Source organism: Ranitomeya imitator, chromosome 5 (assembly GCF_032444005.1).
Source record: "Ranitomeya imitator isolate aRanImi1 chromosome 5, aRanImi1.pri, whole genome shotgun sequence".
Lineage (NCBI taxonomy): Eukaryota > Metazoa > Chordata > Amphibia > Anura > Dendrobatidae > Ranitomeya > Ranitomeya imitator.
The window spans coordinates 663,457,021-663,481,738 of NC_091286.1; the positions used below are offsets into that span (position 1 = coordinate 663,457,021).

Consider the following 24,718-nt stretch of genomic DNA (forward strand, 5'->3'; position numbering starts at 1 on the left):
AACATGGGAGGAGCACAGGGAGCAGTGTGTGTAACATGGGAGGAGCACAGGGAGCAGTCTGTGTAACATGGGAGGAGCACAGGGTACAGTCTGTGTAACATGGGAGGAGTACAGGGAACAGTCTGTGTAACATGGGAGGAACTTAGGGAGCAGTCTGTGTAACATGGGAGGAGCACAGGGAACAGTCTGTGTAACATGGGAGGAGCACAGGGAGCAGTGTGTGTAACATGGGAGGAGCACAGGGAGCAGTCTGTGTAACATAGGAGGAGCACAGGGAACAGTCTGTGTAACATGGGAGGAGTACAGGGAGCAGTGTGTGTAACATGGGAGGAGCACAGGGAGCAGTGTGTGTAACATGGGAGGAGCACAGGGAACAGTCGGTGTAACATGGGAGGAGCACAGGGAGCAGTCTGTGTAACATGGGAGGAGCACAGGGAGCAGTGTGTGTAACATGGTAGGAGCGCAGGGAGCAGTCTGTGTAACATGGGAGGAGCACAGGGAGCAGTCTGTGTAACATGGGAGGAGCACAGGGAGCAGTCTGTGTAACATGGGAGGAGTACAGGGAGCAGTGTGTGTAACATGGGAGGAGCACAGGGAGCAGTCTGTTTAACATGGGAGGAGCACAGGGAACAGTCTTTGTAACATGGGAGGAGCACAGGGAACAGTCTGTGTAACATGGGAGGAGCACAGAGAGCAGTGTGTGTAACATGGGAGGAGCACAGGGAGCAGTGTGTGTAACATGGGAGGAGCACAGGGAACAGTCTGTGTGTTGGAATAAGTTTAAATGCAACAACTCCATTCCTGTTGTAGTCTGCATTGAATGTCTATGAGTGTTCATTTGTCAGCTATGCTGTGATTGTTAAAGTTTGTACAAAAAGGTCAGAGGACTCTCACTGATTGCATCATTCTGCTGCTGTTTCCTTCACAGAGAGACATGTGTTACATGGACTAGATTATATCGGTAGTTACTGTCAAAGCTTTCTTATTTTGTTCCAGTTCAAGCTGCATATATTAAACACAGTTTGCCTTACGTTGGATTCTGCTGCTTATATGAAGTAACACGCGCTGCTGTGGTAATACTCCGGCTAACAGGTTATGGGCCCAGCCACCGGAAAGTAAATGGTAAAAAGCCCAGTCACCGGAATAAGCAGCGAGCCAAGCGCAGACAGCACAGAGGAACCCCCGGAATACAAGGACACCGGAACGCAAAGGTACCGCAGTGTACAGAGCACCGGACAGCGCAGCTTAAAGGGCCAGTAACAAACAAACAAAAAAAAAAAAGGTACAAGAGACAAGAATGTCTACAGAAAGGAATGCAGTGAAGTACACAGTGCCAAGTCTCACAAATCACAATTACAGCTCCTGGAAATTCAAGGTAAAGATGTTACTTATAAGAGAGGGTACATGGAAATGTATTGAACAGCCTGTGCCTGACCCAGTACCGGGTGATTGGCTAGAGACTGATCAGAAAGCACAAAGCACTATTTCCCTCAGCATAGATGATAACCAGATTGTACATGTATGCAAATGTGATACTGCAAAGAAAATGTGGGAAGAATTACAGAAAGTGCATGAAAGGTCAAATCTCAGCAATAAGCTATATCTTATGAGAAAGCTGTATCAGTCTAAATTAAGTGATGGCCAGCATATGCAGGACTATATCAGAAACACCCTAGAGATTGTGGAGCGCCTAAGGGGTATTGGTGAAGAAATTAAAGATTTTCATGTTGCTGCATTACTATTAAGTGGTCTTCCAGAAAGTTATGACACGCTTGTGACTGCATTAGATGCCAGACCAGATGATGAACTCACACTAGAATATGTGAAAGGGAAACTTGCAGATGAATACAAGAGAAAGTCAGAGACTATTAGCAATAATATATGCAAAGCAGAAGCAGCATTAAAGACACAGTACTTTTCTAAAGCTCAGAGTCATTTAAAGGAAACTCGTGAATGTTTTGTCTGTAAAAAGCCTGGTCACCTTAAAGCAGACTGCAGAGTGTGGAAAGCAAGAATGAATCAGTTTAAAAAGCAGGACAGTCATCAAAAGGTTAAAACAGCTGTAAAGAAGGAAGATGCATGTATTGCGACTGCATTTGGGGTCAGCACAAGCCCATATGCAAACCATGTTTGGTGTATTGACTCTGGAGCGACTGCTCACATGACACGTGATAAAGATTTCTTCATTAATCTAGATGAAAGCAAGTCTGAAAAGGTAATTTTAGCTAATGGTCACTATATGACATCAGAAGGAATAGGAGATGGTTATCTCCATTGTCAAGTTCAATCCTCAGCACAAGTCAGAAAAATCCCAGTTAAAGACGTGCTGTATGTTCCCAAACTTGAAAGTAACCTTTTATCTGTAAAGAAGCTTGCACAACAGGGAAATATAGTTACATTTAAGGATGACAGATGCATCATTTCAAAGAAGGGTCATACCCTTGCCGAAGGAAAAATCAAAGATGAACTTTATCAGCTGAAATGCAATGAAACTGTTTACAGTGCTAGACAAGATTTTCATAAGGACTGTATTCATGTGTGGCACAGACGCCTAGGCCACAGAGATCCAGAAGCAGTAAAGAAACTAGCTCAACTTGCAAATGGTATTGCAATCAACCAGTGTAATCAAACAATGAAGTGCACAAGTTGCCTAAAAGGGAAAATGTCCAGAAAATCGTTTCCTAAAGTAAGCACTACTAAATCTGCACAGATACTGGATTTGATACATACAGATGTGTGTGGTCCAATGAGTGTTCTTACTCCCAGCAAGAAGAGATATTTTCTCACATTCATTGATGATTATTCCAGATATACTGTTACTTACCTACTTCAAAGTAAAGATGAAGTTCCACAGAAACTTGAAGAATATCTTGCTGCAGTTCTTAACAAATTTGGAAGAATACCAAAGGTACTGCGAGCAGATAATGGAACTGAATATACAAGTGGTAAAGTGCAAACCATCCTGAAAAAGAATGGAATCGTGTTCCAGACAACCGTTCCATACAACCCAGAGCAGAATGGCACAGCAGAGAGAAAGAACCGAACTCTTTGTGAAAGTGGAAGAAGTATGCTATTTGATGGAAACCTACCTACAACATATTGGGGAGAAGCCATCATGACTGCTACCTATCTTCAAAATCGACTGCCAAGTAAAGCTACAAGTAAAACTCCATATGAGCTATGGAACTGTGAGAAGCCCAACCTGAAGCATCTCAGGATATTCGGAAGCAAAACTTTTGTGCATGTTCCCAAAGAAAAACGTTCTAAGTGGGAATCTCATGCAAAGGAAGGAGTTCTTGTGGGGTACAGTGAAACTCAGAAAGGATACAGAATCCTGCACCCACAGACCAACACAGTAACAATCAGCAGAGATGTAGTGATTGATGAAAACTCAGTATCGCTCAAATTTCATGAGGTTACGCAAATAATTCAACCTAAGGAACAAGAATTTCAGTCAGTGATTCCAGACATTGAAGAGAATCTCAAAGAAAATACTGAAGTCTGGATATGCTCTGAAAGTACTGAAAAAGAAACAGAAGAACCAAGCCAACCTCAGGAGATCAGAAGATCAGAAAGATCAAATAAAGGAATTCCAGCTAAACGCCTTTCTTATATGGTCAGATCAATTCCAGAAGAAGAGCCACAGTCATGGCAGGAAATGCAAAAACTGCCTATTCATAAGAAGCAAAAATGGATAAAAGCTGCTGATGAAGAAATGGAATCCCTTCATAAGCTCAAAACATGGGAGCTCACAGAGCTACCTCAAGGCAAGAAAGCAATTGGATGTAAGTGGGTCTTTAAGAACAAATATGACTCCGAAGGTAATGTTCACCGTTTTAAAGCAAGATTGGTCGCAAAAGGATATTCACAAAAATATGGTGAAGATTATGATGCTACTTTTGCTCCAGTTGCCAAGCAAACTACATTCAGAACTTTATTATCCATAGCTGCTGTTCAGCAGATGAAAGTAAGACATTTTGACATCAAAACAGCCTTTCTACATGGAGACATTGAAGAAGAGCTGTACATGACTCAACCAGAAGGCTATGTTAAAAGGGGTAAAGAGAACCTTGTTTGCAGAATGCAAAAATCTCTCTACGGCCTTAAGCAATCAGCAAGAGCATGGAACACTAAGATGAACAAAGTGTTAATCGACGAAGGATTTAAAAGGTCTCAAGCGGATCCATGTTTGTATACAAAAGGTGTATCACAAGATTGGATGTATGTTATTCTATATGTGGATGATGTAATAATAGCGCATCAAGAAGAGAGAGAAATTTCAAAACTAGGTCAAATTCTGAACAAGCATTTCGAGACCAAGGACCTTGGAGATGTGACATACTATTTGGGAATCCAAATCCAGAGAGAGGAAGATGGAAGTTTTCTTCTTAATCAAAATTCTAAAATCTCCACAGTTCTAAACCAGTTTGGAATGTCAGAAGCCAAAGGCATATCAACTCCAATGGATCCATCTTACCTAAAATTGGAAGGAGAAGAAGATCTGCTACCCACAAATGACAGTTACAGACAAGCAGTGGGGGCACTTCTATACATAGCAACCACAACCCGTCCAGATATCTCAGCCACAGTGGGAATTCTCTGCCGACGTGTAAGCAAGCCACGCCAAAGAGATTGGAATGCAATTAAGAGACTTCTTCAGTATCTTAAGGCAACCCAAGAGTTAAGTCTAAAGATTTCTGCATCAGGAGATCTAATTCTCAGAGGATATGTAGATGCAGATTGGGCTGGAGACTCAAGTGATCGAAGATCAACAAGTGGTTACTTGTTCAAGTTAGGACACACTTCAATCTCATGGTCCAGTAGAAAACAAGTGTCAGTTGCATTGTCTTCTACAGAAGCAGAATATACATCAGCTGCTCATGCAAGTCAAGAGTTAATTTGGTTGAAGCAACTTTTGGAAGAATTCGGCAAACCACTAGCTGAACCAACTGTTATCTATGAGGACAACCAAGGATGTATCAAGCTCGCCAGCAGTGAAAGGATAAGTGCAAGAACAAAGCACATTGATGTTAAACATCATCACTTGCGTGACTTAGTAGAGCGTGAAGTTCTAAAGTTTGTTTACTGTGAATCTGACAAGATGTTAGCAGATGTTTTGACAAAGCCATTGTCAAGAGCCAAGTTTGAAGAATTCAGAACTGCAATGGGACTAACAGGATAAGCAGTTGTTGAGTGGGGGTGTTGGAATAAGTTTAAATGCAACAACTCCATTCCTGTTGTAGTCTGCATTGAATGTCTATGAGTGTTCATTTGTCAGCTATGCTGTGATTGTTAAAGTTTGTACAAAAAGGTCAGAGGACTCTCACTGATTGCATCATTCTGCTGCTGTTTCCTTCACAGAGAGACATGTGTTACATGGACTAGATTATATCGGTAGTTACTGTCAAAGCTTTCTTATTTTGTTCCAGTTCAAGCTGCATATATTAAACACAGTTTGCCTTACGTTGGATTCTGCTGCTTATATGAAGTAACACGCGCTGCTGTGGTAATACTCCGGCTAACACTGTGTAACATGGGAGGAGTACAGGGAGCAGTGTGTGTAACATGGGAGGAGCACAGGGAGCAGTCTGTGTAACATGGGAGGAGCACAGGGAACAGTCTGTGTAACATGGGAGGAGCACAGGGAGCAGTGTGTGTAACATGGGAGGAGCACAGGGAGCAGTCTGTGTAACATGGGAGGAGCACAGGGAACAGTCTGTGTAACATGGGAGGAGCACAGGGAACAGTCTGTGTAACATGGGAGGAACTTAGGGAGCAGTCTGTGTAACATGGGAGGAGCACAGGGAAGTCTGTGTAACATGGGAGGAGCGCAGGGAGCAGTCTGTGTAACATGGGAGGAGCACAGGGAGCAGTGTGTGTAACATGGGAGGAGCACAGGGAGCAGTCTGTGTAACATGGGAGGAACACAGGGAACAGTCTGTGTAACATGGGAGGAGCACAGGGAGCAGTCTGTGTAACATGGGAGGAGCACAGGGAGCAGTGTGTGTAACATGGGAGGAGCACAGGGAGCAGTCTGTGTAACATGGGAGGAACACAGGGAACAGTCTGTGTAACATGGGAGGAGCACGGTGAGCAGTCTGTGTAACATAGGAGGAGCACAGGGAGCGGTCTGTGTAACATGGGAAGGAGCATAGGGAGCAGTCTATGTAATATGGGAGGAGCACAGGGAGCAGTCTGTGTAATATGGGAGGAACATGGGGAGCAGTCTGTGTAATATGGGTGGGGCACAGGGAGCAGTCTGTGTAACATGGTAGGAGCACATTGAGTGGTTTGTGTATCATGGGAGGAGCACAGGGAGCGGTCTGTGTAACATGGGAGGAGCACAGGGAGCGGTCTGTGTAACATGGGAGGAGCACAGGGAGCGGTCTGTGTAACATGGAAGGAGCACAGAGAACAGTCTGTGTAACATGGGAGTTGCACAGGGAGCAGTGTGTAACATGGGAGGAGCACAGGGAGCGGTATGTGTAACATGGGAGGAGCACAGTGAGCAGTGTGTGTAACATGGGAGTTGCACAGGAAGTGATCAGTGTAACATGGGAGGAGCACAGGGAGCAGTCTGTGTAACATGGGAGGAGCACAGGGAGCAGTCTGTGTAACATGGGAGGAGCACAGGGAACAGTCTGTGTAACATGGGAGGAGCACAGGGAACAGTCTGTGTAACATGGGAGGAGCACAGGGAGCAGTGTGTGTAATATGGGAGGAACATAGGGAGCAGTCTGTGTAACATGGGAGGAGCACAGGGAGCAGTCTGTGTAACATGGGAGGAGTACAGGGAACAGTCTGTGTAACATGGGAGGAGCACAGGGAGCAGTCTGTGTAACATGGGAGGAGCACAGGGAGCAGTCTGTGTAACATGGGAGGAGCACAGGGAGCAGTCTGTAACATGGGAGGAGCACAGGGAACAGTCTGTGTAACATGGGAGGAGTACAGGGAGCAGTCTGTGTAACAAGGGAGGAGCACAGGGAGCAGTCTGTGTAACATGGGAGGAGCACAGGGAACAGTCTGTGTAACATGGGAGGAGCACAGGGAACAGTCTGTGTAACATGGGAGGAGTACAGGGAGCAGTGTGTGTAACATGGGAGGAGCACAGGGAGCAGTCTGTGTAACATGGGAGGAGCACAGGGAACAGTCTGTGTAACATGGGAGGAGTACAGGGAGCAGTGTGTGTAACATGGGAGGAGCACAGGGAGCAGTCTGTGTAACATGGGAGGAGCACAGGGAACAGTCTGTGTAACATGGGAGGAGCACAGGGAGCAGTCTGTGTAACATGGGAGGAGTACAGGGAGCAGTGTGTGTAACATGGGAGGAGCACAGGGAACAGTCTGTGTAACATGGGAGGAGCACAGGGAGCAGTCTGTGTAACATGGGAGGAGCACAGGGAACAGTCTGTGTAACATGGGAGGAGCACAGGGAGCAGTCTGTGTAACATGGGAGGAGCACAGGGAGCAGTCTGTGTAACATGGGAGGAGCACAGGGAGCAGTCTGTGTAACATGGGAGGAGCACAGGGAGCAGTCTGTGTAACATGGGAGGAGTACAGGGAGCAGTGTGTGTAACATGGGAGGAGCACAGGGAGCAGTCTGTGTAACATGGGAGGAGTACAGGGAACAGTCTGTGTAACATGGGAGGAGCACAGGGAGCAGTCTGTGTAACATGGGAGGAGCACAGGGAACAGTCTGTGTAACATGGGAGGAGCACAGGGAGCAGTGTGTGTAACATGGGAGGAGTACAGGGAGCAGTCTGTGTAACATGGGAGGAGCACAGGGAACAGTCTGTGTAACATGGGAGGAGTACAGGGAACAGTCTGTGTAACATGGGAGGAACTTAAGGAGCAGTCTGTGTAACATGGGAGGAGCACAGGGAACAGTCTGTGTAACATGGGAGGAGCACAGGGAGCAGTGTGTGTAACATGGGAGGAGCACAGGGAGCAGTCTGTGTAACATGGGAGGAGCACAGGGAACAGTCTGTGTAACATGGGAGGAGCACAGGCAGCAGTCTGTGTAACATGGGATGAGCACAGGGAGCAGTGTGTGTAACATGGGAGGAGTACAGGGAGCAGTATGTGTAACATGGGAGGAGCACAGGGAACAGTCTGTGTAACATGGGAGGAGCACAGGGAACAGTCTGTGTAACATGGGAGGAGTACAGGGAACAGTCTGTGTAACATGGGAGGAGCACAGGGAGCAGTCTGTGTAACATGGGAGGAGCACAGAGAGCTGTCTGTGTAACATGGGAGGAGCACAGGGAACAGTCTGTGTAACATGGGAGGAGTACAGGGAGCAGTGTGTGTAACATGGGAGGAGCACAGGGAGCAGTCTGTGTAACATGGGAGGAGCACAGGGAACAGTCTGTGTAACATGGGAGGAGCACAGGGAGCAGTGTGTGTAACATGGGAGGAGCACAGGGAGCAGTCTGTGTAACATGGGAGGAGCACAGGGTACAGTCTGTGTAACATGGGAGGAGTACAGGGAACAGTCTGTGTAACATGGGAGGAACTTAGGGAGCAGTCTGTGTAACATGGGAGGAGCACAGGGAACAGTCTGTGTAACATGGGAGGAGCACAGGGAGCAGTGTGTGTAACATGGGAGGAGCACAGGGAGCAGTCTGTGTAACATAGGAGGAGCACAGGGAACAGTCTGTGTAACATGGGAGGAGTACAGGGAGCAGTGTGTGTAACATGGGAGGAGCACAGGGAGCAGTGTGTGTAACATGGGAGGAGCACAGGGAACACTCGGTGTAACATGGGAGGAGCACAGGGAGCAGTCTGTGTAACATGGGAGGAGCACAGGGAGCAGTGTGTGTAACATGGGAGGAGCGCAGGGAGCAGTCTGTGTAACATGGGAGGAGCACAGGGAGCAGTCTGTGTAACATGGGAGGAGCACAGGGAGCAGTCTGTGTAACATGGGAGGAGTACAGGGAGCAGTGTGTGTAACATAGGAGGAGCACAGGGAGCAGTCTGTGTAACATGGGAGGAGCACAGGGAACAGTCTGTGTAACATGGGAGGAGCACAGGGAACAGTCTGTGTAACATGGGAGGAGCACAGAGAGCAGTGTGTGTAACATGGGAGGAGCACAGGGAGCAGTGTGTGTAACATGGGAGGAGCACAGGGAACAGTCTGTGTAACATGGGAGGAGTACAGGGAGCAGTGTGTGTAACATGGGAGGAGCACAGGGAGCAGTCTGTGTAACATGGGAGGAGCACAGGGAACAGTCTGTGTAACATGGGAGGAGCACAGGGAGCAGTGTGTGTAACATGGGAGGAGCACAGGGAGCAGTCTGTGTAACATGGGAGGAGCACAGGGAACAGTCTGTGTAACATGGGAGGAGCACAGGGAACAGTCTGTGTAACATGGGAGGAACTTAGGGAGCAGTCTGTGTAACATGGGAGGAGCACAGGGAACAGTCTGTGTAACATGGGAGGAGCGCAGGGAGCAGTCTGTGTAACATGGGAGGAGCACAGGGAGCAGTGTGTGTAACATGGGAGGAGCACAGGGAGCAGTCTGTGTAACATGGGAGGAGCACAGGGAACAGTCTGTGTAACATGGGAGGAGTACAGGGAACAGTCTGTGTAACATGGGAGGAACTTAAGGAGCAGTCTGTGTAACATGGGAGGAGCACAGGGAACAGTCTGTGTAACATGGGAGGAGCACAGGGAGCAGTGTGTGTAACATGGGAGGAGCACAGGGAGCAGTCTGTGTAACATCGGAGGAGCACAGGGAACAGTCTGTGTAACATGGGAGGAGCACAGGCAGCAGTCTGTGTAACATGGGATGAGCACAGGGAGCAGTGTGTGTAACATGGGAGGAGTACAGGGAGCAGTGTGTGTAACATGGGTGGAGCACAGGGAACAGTCTGTGTAACATGGGAGGAGCACAGGGAACAGTCTGTGTAACATGGGAGGAGTACAGGGAACAGTCTGTGTAACATGGGAGGAGTACAGGGAACAGTCTGTGTAACATGGGAGGAGCACAGAGAGCAGTCTGTGTAACATGGGAGGAGCACAGGGAACAGTCTGTGTAACATGGGAGGAGCACAGGGAGCAGTGTGTGTAACATGGGAGGAGCACAGGGAGCAGTCTGTGTAACATGGGAGGAGCACAGGGAACAGTCTGTGTAACATGGGAGGAGCACAGGGAGCAGTGTGTGTAACATGGGAGGAGCACAGGGAGCAGTCTGTGTAACATGGGAGGAGCACAGGGTACAGTCTGTGTAACATGGGAGGAGTACAGGGAACAGTCTGTGTAACATGGGAGGAACTTAGGGAGCAGTCTGTGTAACATGGGAGGAGCACAGGGAACAGTCTGTGTAACATGGGAGGAGCACAGGTAGCAGTGTGTGTAACATGGGAGGAGCACAGGGAGCAGTCTGTGTAACATAGGAGGAGCACAGGGAACAGTCTGTGTAACATGGGAGGAGTACAGGGAGCAGTGTGTGTAACATGGGAGGAGCACAGGGAGCAGTGTGTGTAACATGGGAGGAGCACAGGGAACAGTCGGTGTAACATGGGAGGAGCACAGGGAGCAGTCTGTGTAACATGGGAGGAGCACAGGGAGCAGTGTGTGTAACATGGGAGGAGCGCAGGGAGCAGTCTGTGTAACATGGGAGGAGCACAGGGAGCAGTCTGTGTAACATGGGAGGAGCACAGGGAGCAGTCTGTGTAACATGGGAGGAGTACAGGGAGCAGTGTGTGTAACATGGGAGGAGCACAGGGAGCAGTCTGTGTAACATGGGAGGAGCACAGGGAACAGTCTGTGTAACATGGGAGGAGCACAGGGAACAGTCTGTGTAACATGGGAGGAGCACAGAGAGCAGTGTGTGTAACATGGGAGGAGCACAGGGAGCAGTGTGTGTAACATGGGAGGAGCACAGGGAACAGTCTGTGTAACATGGGAGGAGTACAGGGAGCAGTGTGTGTAACATGGGAGGAGCACAGGGAGCAGTCTGTGTAACATGGGAGGAGCACAGGGAACAGTCTGTGTAACATGGGAGGAGCACAGGGAGCAGTGTGTGTAACATGGGAGGAGCACAGGGAGCAGTCTGTGTAACATGGGAGGAGCACAGGGAACAGTCTGTGTAACATGGGAGGAGCACAGGGAACAGTCTGTGTAACATGGGAGGAACTTAGGGAGCAGTCTGTGTAACATGGGAGGAGCACAGGGAACAGTCTGTGTAACATGGGAGGAGCGCAGGGAGCAGTCTGTGTAACATGGGAGGAGCACAGGGAGCAGTGTGTGTAACATGGGAGGAGCACAGGGAGCAGTCTGTGTAACATGGGAGGAACACAGGGAACAGTCTGTGTAACATGGGAGGAGCACAGGGAGCAGTCTGTGTAACATGGGAGGAGCACAGGGAACAGTCTGTGTAACATGGGAGGAGCACAGAGAGCAGTGTGTGTAACATGGGAGGAGCACAGGGAGCAGTCTGTGTAACATGGGAGGAGCACAGGGAACAGTCTGTGTAACATGGGAGGAGTACAGGGAGCAGTGTGTGTAACATGGGAGGAGCACAGGGAGCAGTCTTTGTAACATGGGAGGAGCACAGGGAACAGTCTGTGTAACATGGGAGGAGCACAGGGAGCAGTGTGTGTAACATGGGAGGAGCACAGGGAGCAGTCTGTGTAACATGGGAGAAGCACAGGGAACAGTCTGTGTAACATGGGAGGAGCACAGGGAACAGTCTGTGTAACATTGGAGGAACTTAGGGAGCAGTCTGTGTAACATGGGAGGAGCACAGGGAGCAGTGTGTGTAACATGGGAGGAGCACAGGGAGCAGTCTGTGTAACATGGGAGGAACACAGGGAACAGTCTGTGTAACATGGGAGGAGCACAGGGAACAGTCTGTGTAACATGGGAGGAACTTAGGGAGCAGTCTGTGTAACATGGGAGGAGCACAGGCAACAGTCTGTGTAACATGGGAGGAGTACAGGGAGCAGTGTGTGTAACATGGGAGGAACATAGGGAACAGTCTGTGTAATATGGGAGGAGTACAGGGAGCAGTCTGTGTAACATGGGAGGAACTTAGGGAGCAGTCTGTGTAACATGGGAGGAGCACAGGGAACAGTCTGTGTAACATCGGAGGAGCACAGGGAGCAGTGTGTGTAACATGGGAGGAGCACAGGGAGCAGTCTGTGTAACATGGGAGGAGCACAGGGAGCAGTCTCTGTAACATGGGAGGAGCACAGGGAACAGTCTGTGTAACATGGGAGGAGCACAGGGAGCAGTCTGTGTAACATGGGAGGAGCACAGGGAACAGTCTGTGTAACATGGGAGGAGCACAGGGAGCAGTCTGTGTAACATGGGAGGAGCACAGGGAGCAGTCTGTGTAACATGGGAGGAACATAGGGAGCAGTCTGTGTAACATGGGAGGAGCACAGGGAGCAGTGTGTGTAACATGGGAGGAGCACAGGGAACAGTCTGTGTAACATGGGAGGAGCACAGGGAGCAGTGTGTGTAACATGGGAGGAGCACAGGGAGCAGTCTGTGTAATATGGGAGGAACATAGGGAACAGTCTGTTTAACATGGGAGGAGGACGGGGAGCAGTCTGTGTAACATGGGAGGAGCACAGTGAGCAGTCTGTGTAACATGGGAGGAGTATATGGATCAGTCTGTGTAACATGGGAGGAACATAGGGAGCAGTCTGTGTAACATGGGAGGAGCACAGGGAGCAGTGTGTGTAACATGGGAGGAGCACAGGGAACAGTCTGTGTAACATGGGAGGAGCACAGGGAGCAGTGTGTGTAATATGGGAGGAACATAGGGAACAGTCTGTTTAACATGGGAGGAGGACGGGGAGCAGTCTGTGTAACATGGGAGGAGCACAGTGAGCAGTCTGTGTAACATGGGAGGAGTATATGGATCAGTCTGTGTAACATGGGAGGAACACAGGGAACAGTCTCTGTAACATGGGAGGAGCACAGAGAGCAGTGTGTGTAACATGGGAGGAGCACAGGGAGCAGTGTGTGTAACATGGGAGGAGCACAGGGAACAGTCTGTGTAACATGGGAGGAGTACAGGGAGCAGTGTGTGTAACATGGGAGGAGCACAGGGAGCAGTCTGTGTAACATGGGAGGAGCACAGGGAACAGTCTGTGTAACATGGGAGGAGCACAGGGAGCAGTCTGTGTAACATGGGAGGAGCACAGGGAGCAGTGTGTGTAACATGGGAGGAGCACAGGGAGCAGTCTGTGTAACATGGGAGGAGCACAGGGAACAGTCTGTGTAACATGGGAGGAGCACAGGGAACAGTCTGTGTAACATGGGAGGAACTTAGGGAGCAGTCTGTGTAACATGGGAGGAGCACAGGGAACAGTCTGTGTAACATGGGAGGAGCGCAGGGAGCAGTCTGTGTAACATGGGAGGAGCACAGGGAGCAGTGTGTGTAACATGGGAGGAGCACAGGGAGCAGTCTGTGTAACATGGGAGGAACACAGGGAACAGTCTGTGTAACATGGGAGGAGCACAGGGAGCAGTCTGTGTAACATGGGAGGAGCACAGGGAACAGTCTGTGTAACATGGGAGGAGCACAGAGAGCAGTGTGTGTAACATGGGAGGAGCACAGGGAGCAGTCTGTGTAACATGGGAGGAGCACAGGGAACAGTCTGTGTAACATGGGAGGAGTACAGGGAGCAGTGTGTGTAACATGGGAGGAGCACAGGGAGCAGTCTTTGTAACATGGGAGGAGCACAGGGAACAGTCTGTGTAACATGGGAGGAGCACAGGGAGCAGTGTGTGTAACATGGGAGGAGCACAGGGAGCAGTCTGTGTAACATGGGAGAAGCACAGGGAACAGTCTGTGTAACATGGGAGGAGCACAGGGAACAGTCTGTGTAACATTGGAGGAACTTAGGGAGCAGTCTGTGTAACATGGGAGGAGCACAGGGAACAGTCTGTGTAACATGGGAGGAGCACAGGGAGCAGTGTGTGTAACATGGGAGGAGCACAGGGAGCAGTCTGTGTAACATGGGAGGAACACAGGGAACAGTCTGTGTAACATGGGAGGAGCACAGGGAACAGTCTGTGTAACATGGGAGGAACTTAGGGAGCAGTCTGTGTAACATGGGAGGAGCACAGGCAACAGTCTGTGTAACATGGGAGGAGTACAGGGAGCAGTGTGTGTAACATGGGAGGAACATAGGGAACAGTCTGTGTAATATGGGAGGAGTACAGGGAGCAGTCTGTGTAACATGGGAGGAACTTAGGGAGCAGTCTGTGTAACATGGGAGGAGCACAGGGAACAGTCTGTGTAACATCGGAGGAGCACAGGGAGCAGTGTGTGTAACATGGGAGGAGCACAGGGAGCAGTCTGTGTAACATGGGAGGAGCACAGGGAGCAGTCTCTGTAACATGGGAGGAGCACAGGGAACAGTCTGTGTAACATGGGAGGAGCACAGGGAGCAGTCTGTGTAACATGGGAGGAGCACAGGGAACAGTCTGTGTAACATGGGAGGAGCACAGGGAGCAGTCTGTGTAACATGGGAGGAGCACAGGGAGCAGTCTGTGTAACATGGGAGGAACATAGGGAGCAGTCTGTGTAACATGGGAGGAGCACAGGGAGCAGTGTGTGTAACATGGGAGGAGCACAGGGAACAGTCTGTGTAACATGGGAGGAGCACAGGGAGCAGTGTGTGTAACATGGGAGGAGCACAGGGAGCAGTCTGTGTAATATGGGAGGAACATAGGGAACAGTCTGTTTAACATGGGAGGAGGACGGGGAGCAGTCTGTGTAACATGGGAGGAGCACAGTGAGCAGTCTGTGTAACATGGGAGGAGTATATGGATCAGTCTGTGTAACATGGGAGGAACATAGGGAGCAGTCTGTGTAACATGGGAGGAGCACAGGGAGCAGTGTGTGTAACATGGGAGGAGCACAGGGAACAGTCTGTGTAACATGGGAGGAGCACAGGGAGCAGTGTGTGTAATATGGGAGGAACATAGGGAACAGTCTGTTTAACATGGGAGGAGGACGGGGAGCAGTCTGTGTAACATGGGAGGAGCACAGTGAGCAGTCTGTGTAACATGGGAGGAGTATATGGATCAGTCTGTGTAACATGGGAGGAACACAGGGAACAGTCTCTGTAACATGGGAGGAGCACAGAGAGCAGTGTGTGTAACATGGGAGGAGCACAGGGAGCAGTGTGTGTAACATGGGAGGAGCACAGGGAACAGTCTGTGTAACATGGGAGGAGTACAGGGAGCAGTGTGTGTAACATGGGAGGAGCACAGGGAGCAGTCTGTGTAACATGGGAGGAGCACAGGGAACAGTCTGTGTAACATGGGAGGAGCACAGGGAGCAGTGTGTGTAACATGAGAGGAGCATAGGGAGCAGTCTGTAACATGGGAAGATCATAGGATCTGTGTAACATGGGAGTATAATAGGGCGCTATCTGTATTATATGGAGGCAGCATAGGGTTCAGTCTGTGTAACATGGATAGGCGAATGATGAAGCATAGGGAGCAATCTGTGTATAAGTGGGGCGTGGAGGCAGTTTATGATTTAAATAGGAACATGTTGCTTACTCTGTGTGAGAAGTAAAGGCACAGAGATCAGTTTGTGAAAGTGGAGAATTGGACATACTCTTTGTTGATCAGGGGCAAAAGGAACAGTTTGTGGAGTAAAGCGGGCATGTAGTTTGTGGCAGAGAATATAAGGAACAATCTATGAGAGAATAGTAAGTGGTATAAATTGCACAGGAATCCCTTACCACATAGTGATCACAATGGTAGCAAAAAAGGGTGAAAGTCCTTTTCCAAGGGTCATTCCACAGGTCATGACTCATGAAGAAAGAGAATAGGTGTGTGGAAGGGGCTTACAAACTGTCACTCCGTAGGTAGCAGTATTGAAGCTTAAAAATACTGTATTAAGTGTTGGCTTTTAACGAAAACTAAAAGACATTATGGGTAATTATAAGTCATTTTGTCTTTGATAACAGAAAATGTTCAAAAAGAAATTGAAAAGGTTATCGGATCCACCGAGCCTCAGATGGCGCACCGCAAACACATGCCATACACAGACGCTGTAATCCACGAAGTTCAGAGATTCGCAAATGTTGTGCCAACCAATCTGCCATATATGACCACTCAAGATGTCACACTGAAGCATTTCTTCCTACCAAAAGTAAGAAGTAAAATACGGTATTGCTTGACTTTTCTTAATTTAAGGAAGCTTCTGTTTTTTTTGTTTCTAAGAACTATTGAGGCACTTAGTAATAATAAAAGAGATCGTCTGTAATCATCCTTCACAATTAAGAGAATTGTTCTAACTCTGCCCACTGAATTTACCAAGTGTTGCAAAAAAATGTTCTGCACATAGTTTGAGGCCAGACTTAAAGAAAATCCAGCTTAAATATATAGTGAAAAACATAATTAACAAAATATAAAGCTTACAATATGATGTGAAATGTGGAAACACTATAGATGTAATTACAGGCAAAACTATACTCTTAATCGATAAGTATTGTCACGTTTTTATTAGGCTATCAGTATGTGTAAAGCGCTTTCCGTTCACTGCTCTCCACCTCCACTCAGCGTCCACGATAATGACCACAGGCACAGGCCTCGGGGATAACAGTTGCATTTACTTTCACAGGAATGGGAAAATATGACACGGAGTAACTGCTTTACAGCTCACGGGGTTAAACCACAGCAAATACAGTACAGAGTTAGATATTGACATGGAATTGAGGCTTCAGAGCTTTAAAAACCTGCTTCTTTATATGTAGTACTTGTAAGCAGGGCCGGACTGGCCATTTGGCAATTCTGGCAAATGCCAGAAAGGCCTGTCTAGTCATGGGCTGCCTTGTCTGCAACGTTGTTAACAGATTCAGTGTTCTCAAGACACCCATACTGCTAAGGCTTCTTTCACACTAGCGTCGGGCTCGGCCCGTCGCAGTGCGTCGGGCTGAGGTTACCGACGCTAGCATTGTAAGCGCCGCACAACGGGTGCAGCGGATGCAGATTTTCATCGCATCCGGTGCCCCATTGTGAGGTGCGGGGAGGTGGTGGAGGAGTTCCGGCCGCGCATGCACGGTCGGAAAAAGCGGTCCGTCGGCAGCATAAAACGTTACATGTAGCGTTTTTTTGTGCCGACGGTCCGCCAAAGCACGACGCATCCGTCGCACGACGGATGCGACGTGTGGCAATCCGTCGCAATGCGTTGCCAATACAAGTCTATGGGGAAAAAACGCATCCTGCAAGCACTTTTGCAGGATGCGTTTTTTCGGCAGAAAGACGCATTGTGACGGATTGCAGTTAACGCTAGTGTGAAAGTAGCCTAAGAGTTGTGATGGACACAAAGTCGCTGACTCCATCACTTACTCCAGCAGGCCAATGGGTATCATTAGTATATTGTAACTGTAGTAAATCTTACTTTTCTCCATCCAGGGAAATATTAGTAATATATTCCATCTGGTGCTTGGGGATGGGGACAACATGGGCCTGTGTGATTTCAAATGCCAGAGCTGAATTTCAGCCCCAGTCCGTACCTGCTTGTAAGTTGTTATAGAGAGATTCAGAGTCTTTTGTAGTTTTATGCAGAAGATTTTATGTAGTAAGAATATTCCACCAACCTGGGATTCCTGGGGTAATTTCTAAGCTATTCAGGCCTAGAGGGTCTTGAAGAGAGGGAACCTCCACATGTGCCGTGCTCCCAGAGACAGTTTGTTTCAGACTGGGGTTTTCCCAGCTCTCCTGGTCTAGACAGGGTGGAAACTAGAATAGCCCCTCCTCTTGAAACCTCAGTTCTCATGTCAAGACTTTACATCGTATACATTTCACCAGCAGATGGTGTTGGAACATAAGAAATTAGAAAATACCTGGAAAAATACATGAATCAAATTAAGACACATGTCTTAATAACAGTAAAAAGGGTAGCTAGAATGTGAGCTATAGTGTACAGTCCAGGTGTAGTTAAAGGGACAGTCATAACCTGAGCCAGGTCACTACATACTCCCCCTCTTAAGGTGAGTCGTCCTCGGTGATTGTACAAATTGAGAACAGCTAATGAAGGATGGAGATATATATGCAATGTTAAGTAACAACATGGCAAGAATGTTAAGACATATGGAAGAACAATATGCAATAATAACTGTAAAACAAGAAGGTGATAGGGCCCATTTGCAATAGAGTCTCTTTCCGCAATATATTATGAGCCATGTGAAAGGCTCTGGAATGGCACTTTTAGAGGCAAGGAAAATTCAATAACAAGTTCATGGCTGTATATAAAATAATGTAAAGAATAAATAAGGTGGTTGGTATAACCCAGAAGCTGACTCTTAAACGTTGCTAAACTATCTAGCTGACCAAATAAGTACAAGAATATATACACATGGAAACATATGGTCTTTAATCTCTCCAATGGGCTGGAAGTATTCCTTTTGTGCTTCGCTCCGTATGCCTGAACACTTGATGGTCCTCTTGTGCAGAAATGATACGGTCTGCTGGTTCAGGTGAAGTTGGTGGAGGAGTAGCGACTGGGGCAGTAACTGAGATGGGAACATACTGATAGCATGAATGATAAATTGATAGTCATAGAGGGGCTCCTTTACCATAGGTTGTCTGGGTGATGGTTCCAAGACAGGAACTGGTGTGTAGACCGGCATGACTTGAGGAGGAGGTAAGGACATCACCAGGAGATCTTCTTTGGTACATAACTTCATGCGGTCTCTGTGCACCGTCTGTGCCACCATTCCAGGTTTCTTCACTTCGTATACATCTGACTCAGGGTATAAATTAGCTTTCACTGTGTTTGGCTCTGTTTTCCAAAGGGAATTGAGTTTCCCTGTATGGTGGCACTTGTTTAGCCATACCTTGTCTCCAATTTGAAGTGGAAATGCATTAGTTCTTTGGTTGTAACTCTCTCTTCCTGTTGACGGTGAGCCTCACCCATTCGGTAATCAACAATCTGTTTAGCTTTGTGTATTCTTCGCTGATGCTGTAAGATCCAATCAGTTTTAGGCAAGAGATTGATCACATCGGGAACTTGGATTCCAAGAGCACGATCTTTTGGAAGCTGGCCTTGTTTTCCAAACATCAGGTAATATGGTGAGTAGTGTTGTGAATTCTGCTCTTGGGTTCCCTCCAGTGGTTGTTGGTGGGAATGCAGTTGTCTCTGACTCGCAGTCCTGGCCAGGTGTATCGGATAATTACAATTCTGACTGGGATATTTAGGTGTGCTGGATCCTTTAGCCCTTGCCAGTTGTGAATGTTCCTTGTGAAGTGTTGGATCTCTTTCTGGCTTCTCCTGCTTGCTGCCAAATTCAGCAAAGATAAGTGTTTTGTTTTTGTGTCTGTGGCACACTGCTGTGTGCTTGTTTCAGTTTATTCCTGTTCTGTTTGTAGGATTCACTGGAGTTGCAGATATACGCTCCTACATCTTTAGTTAGATGTAGGAAGTTTTTTGTATATTCTGCTGTGGATTTTTTGAAGAGTTTTAATACTGACCGCACAGAACTCTGTCTGTTGTAAATTCTGTTGTCGGGCTCCCTCCTGTGGTCATGAATGGTACTTCGGCTGGTTCTGTCCATGGACTTCCTCTGGTGGGTGTTTCTGAGTTTCCTTCCACAGGTGACGAGGTTAATTCGTTAGCTGCTGCTCTATTTAACTCCACTTAGATCTTTGCTCCATGCCACCTGTCAATGTTCCAGTATTGGTCTAGTTCACTCCTGGATCGTTCTTGTGACCTGTCTTCCCAGCAGAAGCTAAGTTCCAGCTTGTATTTCTTTGGTTTGCTATTTTTCTGTCCAGCTTGCTATTTTTATTGTTGTCTTGCTTGCTGGAAGCTCTGGGACGCAGAGGGAGCGCCTCCGCACCGTGAGTCGGTGCGGAGGGTCTTTTTGCGCCCTCTGCGTGGTCTTTTTGTAGGTTTTTGTGCTGACCGCAAAGTAACCTTTCCTATCCTCGGTCTGTTCAGTAAGTCGGGCCTCACTTTGCTAAATCTATTTCATCTCTATGTTTGTATTTTCATCTTTACTCACAGTCATTATATGTGGGGGGCTGCCTTTTCCTTTGGGGAATTTCTCTGAGGCAAGGTAGGCTTTATTTTTCTATCTTCAGGGCTAGCTAGTTCCTTAGGCTGTGCCGAGTTGCATAGGGAGCGTTAGGCGCAATCCACGGCTATTTCTAGTGTGTTTGATAGGATTAGGGATTGCGGTCAGCAGAGTTCCCACGTCCCAGAGTTCGTCCTTATTATCAGAAACTATCAGGTCTTTCCGTGTGCTCTTAACCACTAGGTCCATTGTTGTCCTGACCACCAGGTCATAACAGTACAGGTGGCCCAAAGTACTAATGCATCTCAATAGAGGGATAAGAGAAGTTCTGAGACCATTTTTTTTTCTTTGCAGTGTTTTTTGTCTCTCTTTTCCCCTTTACCTCTGGGTGGTTCAGGACACTGGTGTAAACATGGACATTCAAGGTCTGTCCTCTTGGATGGATAATCTCACTACAAGGGTACAAAACATTCAAGATTTTGTGGTTCAGAATCCGATGTCAGAGCCTAGGATTCCAATTCCTGATTTGTTTTTTGGTGATAGATCTAAGTTCTTGAATTTCAAAAATAATTGTAAATTGTTTCTTGCCTTTAAACCTCGCTCCTCAGGTGACCCTGTTCAAAAAGTAAAGATCATTATTTCTTTGTTACGTGGTGACCCTCAAGACTGGGCATTTTCCCTTGCGCCAGGAGATCCGGCATTGCGTGATGTTGATGCGTTTTTCCTGGCGCTTGGATTGCTTTATGACGAACCTAATTCAGTGGATCAGGCAGAGAAAATCTTGCTGGCTCTGTGTCAGGGTCAGGATGAAGCGGAGATATATTGTCAGAAGTTTAGAAAGTGGTCTGTGCTCACTCAGTGGAATGAATGTGCCCTGGCAGCAATCTTCAGAAAGGGTCTCTCTGAAGCCCTTAAGGATGTCATGGTGGGGTTCCCCATGCCTGCTGGTCTGAATGAGTCTATGTCCTTGGCCATTCAGATCGATCGACGCTTGCGTGAGCGTAAAGCTGTGCACCATTTGGCGGTACTATCTGAGCATGGGCCTGAGCCTATGCAATGTGATAGGACTTTGACCAGAGCTGAACGGCAAGAACACAGACGTCGGAATGGGCTATGTTTTTACTGTGGTGATTCCACTCATGTTATCTCCGATTGTCCTAAGCGCACTAGGCGGTTTGCTAGGTCTGCCACCATTGGTACGATACAGTCTAAATTTCTATTGTCTGTTACTCTGATTTGCTCTTTGTCATCCTATTCTGTTATGGCATTTGTGGATTCAGGCGCTGCCCTGAATTTGATGGACTTGGAGTATGCTAGGCGCTGTTGTTTTTTCTTGGAGCCCTTGCAGTATCCTATTCCATTGAGAGGAATTGATGCTACGCCTTTGGCCAAGAATAAGCCTCAGTACTGGACCCAATTGACCATGTGCATGGCTCCTGCACATCAGGAGGATATCCGCTTTCTGGTGTTGCATAATCTGCATGATGTGGTCGTTTTGGGGTTGCCATGGCTACAGGTTCATAATCCAATATTGGACTGGAAATCTATGTCTGTGTCCAGCTGGGGTTGTCAGGGGGTACATGGTGATGTTCCATTTTTGTCTATTTCGTCTTCCACTCCTTCTGAAGCTCCAGAGTTTTTGTCGGATTATTGGGATGTATTTGATGAGCCCAAAGCCAGTGCCCTACCTACTAGGGATTGCGATTGTGCAATTAATTTGATTCCTGGTAGTAAGTTTCCTAAGGGCCGATTGTTCAATTTATCTGTGCCAGAACACGCCGCTATGCGGAGTTATATAAAGGAATCCTTGGAGAAAGGCCATATTCGCCCGTCGTCATCACCGTTAGGAGCAGGGTTCCTTTTTGTGGCCAAGAAGGATGGTTCTTTGAGACCTTGTATTGATTACCGCCTTCTTAATAAAATTACAGTCAAATTTCAGTATCCTTTGCCGTTGCTGTCTGATTTGTTTGCTCGTATTAAAGGGGCTAGTTGGTTGACCAAGATAGATCTTCGAGGGGCGTATAATCTTGTGCGTATTAAACAAGGCGATGAATGGAAAACAGCATTTAATACGCCCGAGGGCCATTTTGAGTACCTGGTTATGCCATTCGGGCTTTCCAATGCTCCATCAGTATTTCAGTCCTTCATGCATGACATCTTCCGAGAGTACCTGGATAAATTCCTGATTGTGTATTTGGATGATATTTTGGTCTTTTCGGATAATTGGGAGTCTCATGTGAAGCAGGTCAGAATGGTGTTCCAGGTCCTTCGTGCAAATTCCTTGTTTGTGAAGGGGTCAAAGTGTCTCTTTGGAGTTCAGAAGGTTTCATTTTTGGGGTTCATTTTTTCCCCTTCTACTATCGAGATGGACCCTGTTAAAGTCCAGGCCATTTCTGATTGGACTCAGCCAACATCTGTGAAGAGCTGCAAAAGTTCCTGGGCTTTGCTAATTTTTATCGGCGCTTCATCGCTAATTTTTCTACTGTTGCTAAACCGTTGACTGATTTGACCAAGAAGGGTGCTGATGTGGTCAATTGGTCTTCTGCAGCTGTGGAGGCTTTTCAGGAGTTGAAGCGTCGTTTTTCTTCTGCCCCTGTGTTGTGCCAGCCAGATGTTTCGCTTCCGTTTCAGGTTGAGGTTGATGCTTCTGAGATTGGAGCAGGGGCTGTTTTGTCGCAAAGAAGTTCTGATGGCTCGGTGATGAAGCCATGTGCTTTCTTTTCTAGAAAGTTTTCGTCTGCTGAGCGTAACTATGATGTTGGTAATCGTGAGTTGTTGGCCATGAAGTGGGCATTCGAGGAGTGGCGTCATTGGCTGGAAGGAGCCAAGCATCGCGTGGTGGTCTTGACAGATCACAAGAATTTGACTTATCTTGAGTCTGCCAAACGGTTGAATCCGAGACAGGCTCGATGGTCGTTATTTTTCTCCTGTTTTGATTTTGTGGTTTCGTACCTTCCGGGCTCTAAGAATGTGAAGGCTGATGCCCTGTCAAGGAGTTTTGTGCCTGACTCTCCAGGTGTTCCTGAGCCGCCGGGTATTCTCAAAGAGGGGGTAATTTTGTCCGCCATCTCCCCTGATTTGCGGCGGGTGCTGCAAAAATTTCAGGCTGATAGACCTGACCGTTGCCCAGCGGAGAAACTGTTTGTCCCTGATAGATGGACTAGTAGAGTTATCTCTGAGATTCATTGTTCAGTGTTGGCTGGGCATCCTGGAATCTTTGGTACCAGAGATTTGGTGGCTAGATCCTTCTGGTGGCCGTCTTTGTCACGGGATGTGCGTTCTTTTGTGCAGTCCTGTGGGACTTGTGCTCGGGCTAAGCCCTGCTGTTCTCGTGCCAGTGGGTTGCTTTTGCCCTTGCCGGTCCCAAAGAGGCCCTGGACGCATATTTCTATGGATTTTATTTCGGATCTCCCCGTCTCTGAAAAGATGTCTGTCATTTGGGTGGTTTGTGATCGCTTTTCTAAGATGGTCCATTTGGTACCTTTGTCTAAATTGCCTTCCTCCTCTGATTTGGTGCCATTATTTTTCCAGCATGTGGTTCGTTTACATGGTATCCCGGAGAACATCGTTTCTGACAGAGGTTCCCAGTTTGTATCGAGGTTTTGGCCATCCTTTTGTGCTAGGATGGGCATTGATTTGTCTTTTTCCTCGGCTTTCCATCCTCAGACAAATGGCCAAACCGAACGAACTAATCAAACTTTGGAAACATATCTGAGATGCTTTGTTTCTGCTGATCAGGTGCTGATCAGGATGATTGGGTGTCCTTTTTGCCTTTGGCTGAGTTCGCCCTTAGTAATCGGGCCAGCTCGGCTACTTTGGTTTCGCCGTTTTTCTGCAATTCTGGTTTCCATCCTCGTTTCTCTTCAGGGCAGGTTGAGTCTTCGGACTGTCCTGGTGTAGATACTGTGGTGGATAGGTTGCAGCAGATTTGGACTCATGTGGTGGACAATTTGACATTGTCCCAGGAGAAGGCTCAACGTTTTGCTAACCGCCGGCGCTGTGTGGGTCCCCGACTTCGTGTTGGGGATTTGGTTTGGTTGTCGTCTCGTTATGTTCCTATGAAGGTTTCCTCTCCTAAGTTTAAGCCTCGTTTCATTGGTCCGTATAAGATTTCTGAGGTTATCAATCCTGTGTCATTTCGTTTGGCCCTTCCTGCTTCTTTTGCCATCCATAATGTGTTCCATAGGTCGTTATTGCGGAGATACGTGGCGCCTGTGGTTCCATCCGTTGATCCTCCTGCCCCGGTGTTGGTTGAGGGGGAGTTGGAGTATGTGGTGGAGAAGATTTTGGATTCTCGTGTTTCGAGACGGAAACTCCAGTACCTGGTCAAGTGGAAGGGTTATGGTCAGGAAGATAATTCCTGGGTTTTTGCCTCTGATGTTCATGCTGCCGATCTGGTTCGTGCCTTTCATTTGGCTCATCCTGGTCGGCCTGGGGGCTCTGGTGAGGGTTCGGTGACCCCTCCTCAAGGGGGGGTACTGTTGTGAATTCTGTTGTCGGGCTCCCTCCTGTGGTCATGAATGGTACTTCGTCTGGTTCTGTCCATGGACTTCCTCTGGTGGGTGTTTCTGAGTTTCCTTCCACAGGTGACGAGGTTAATTTGTTAGCTGCTGCTCTATTTAACTCCACTTAGATCTTTGCTCCATGCCACCTGTCAATGTTCCAGTATTGGTCTAGTTCACTCCTGGATCGTTCTTGTGACCTGTCTTCCCAGCAGAA

At 47.7% G+C, this 24,718-nt stretch overlaps 1 protein-coding gene across 2 annotated transcripts in view; it reads left to right on the forward strand.

Annotated features, from left to right (window-relative positions):
- Positions 1-24,718, forward strand: part of LOC138638714 (cytochrome P450 2C5-like) — a 137,620-nt gene that overhangs the window by 75,804 nt on the left and 37,098 nt on the right. For both annotated transcript variants that reach the window (XM_069728231.1, XM_069728230.1), the window contains one exon: positions 15,947-16,131. In XM_069728231.1, coding sequence (XP_069584332.1) covers positions 15,947-16,131 — 185 coding nt within the window. The remainder of the gene's footprint in view (positions 1-15,946; positions 16,132-24,718) is intronic.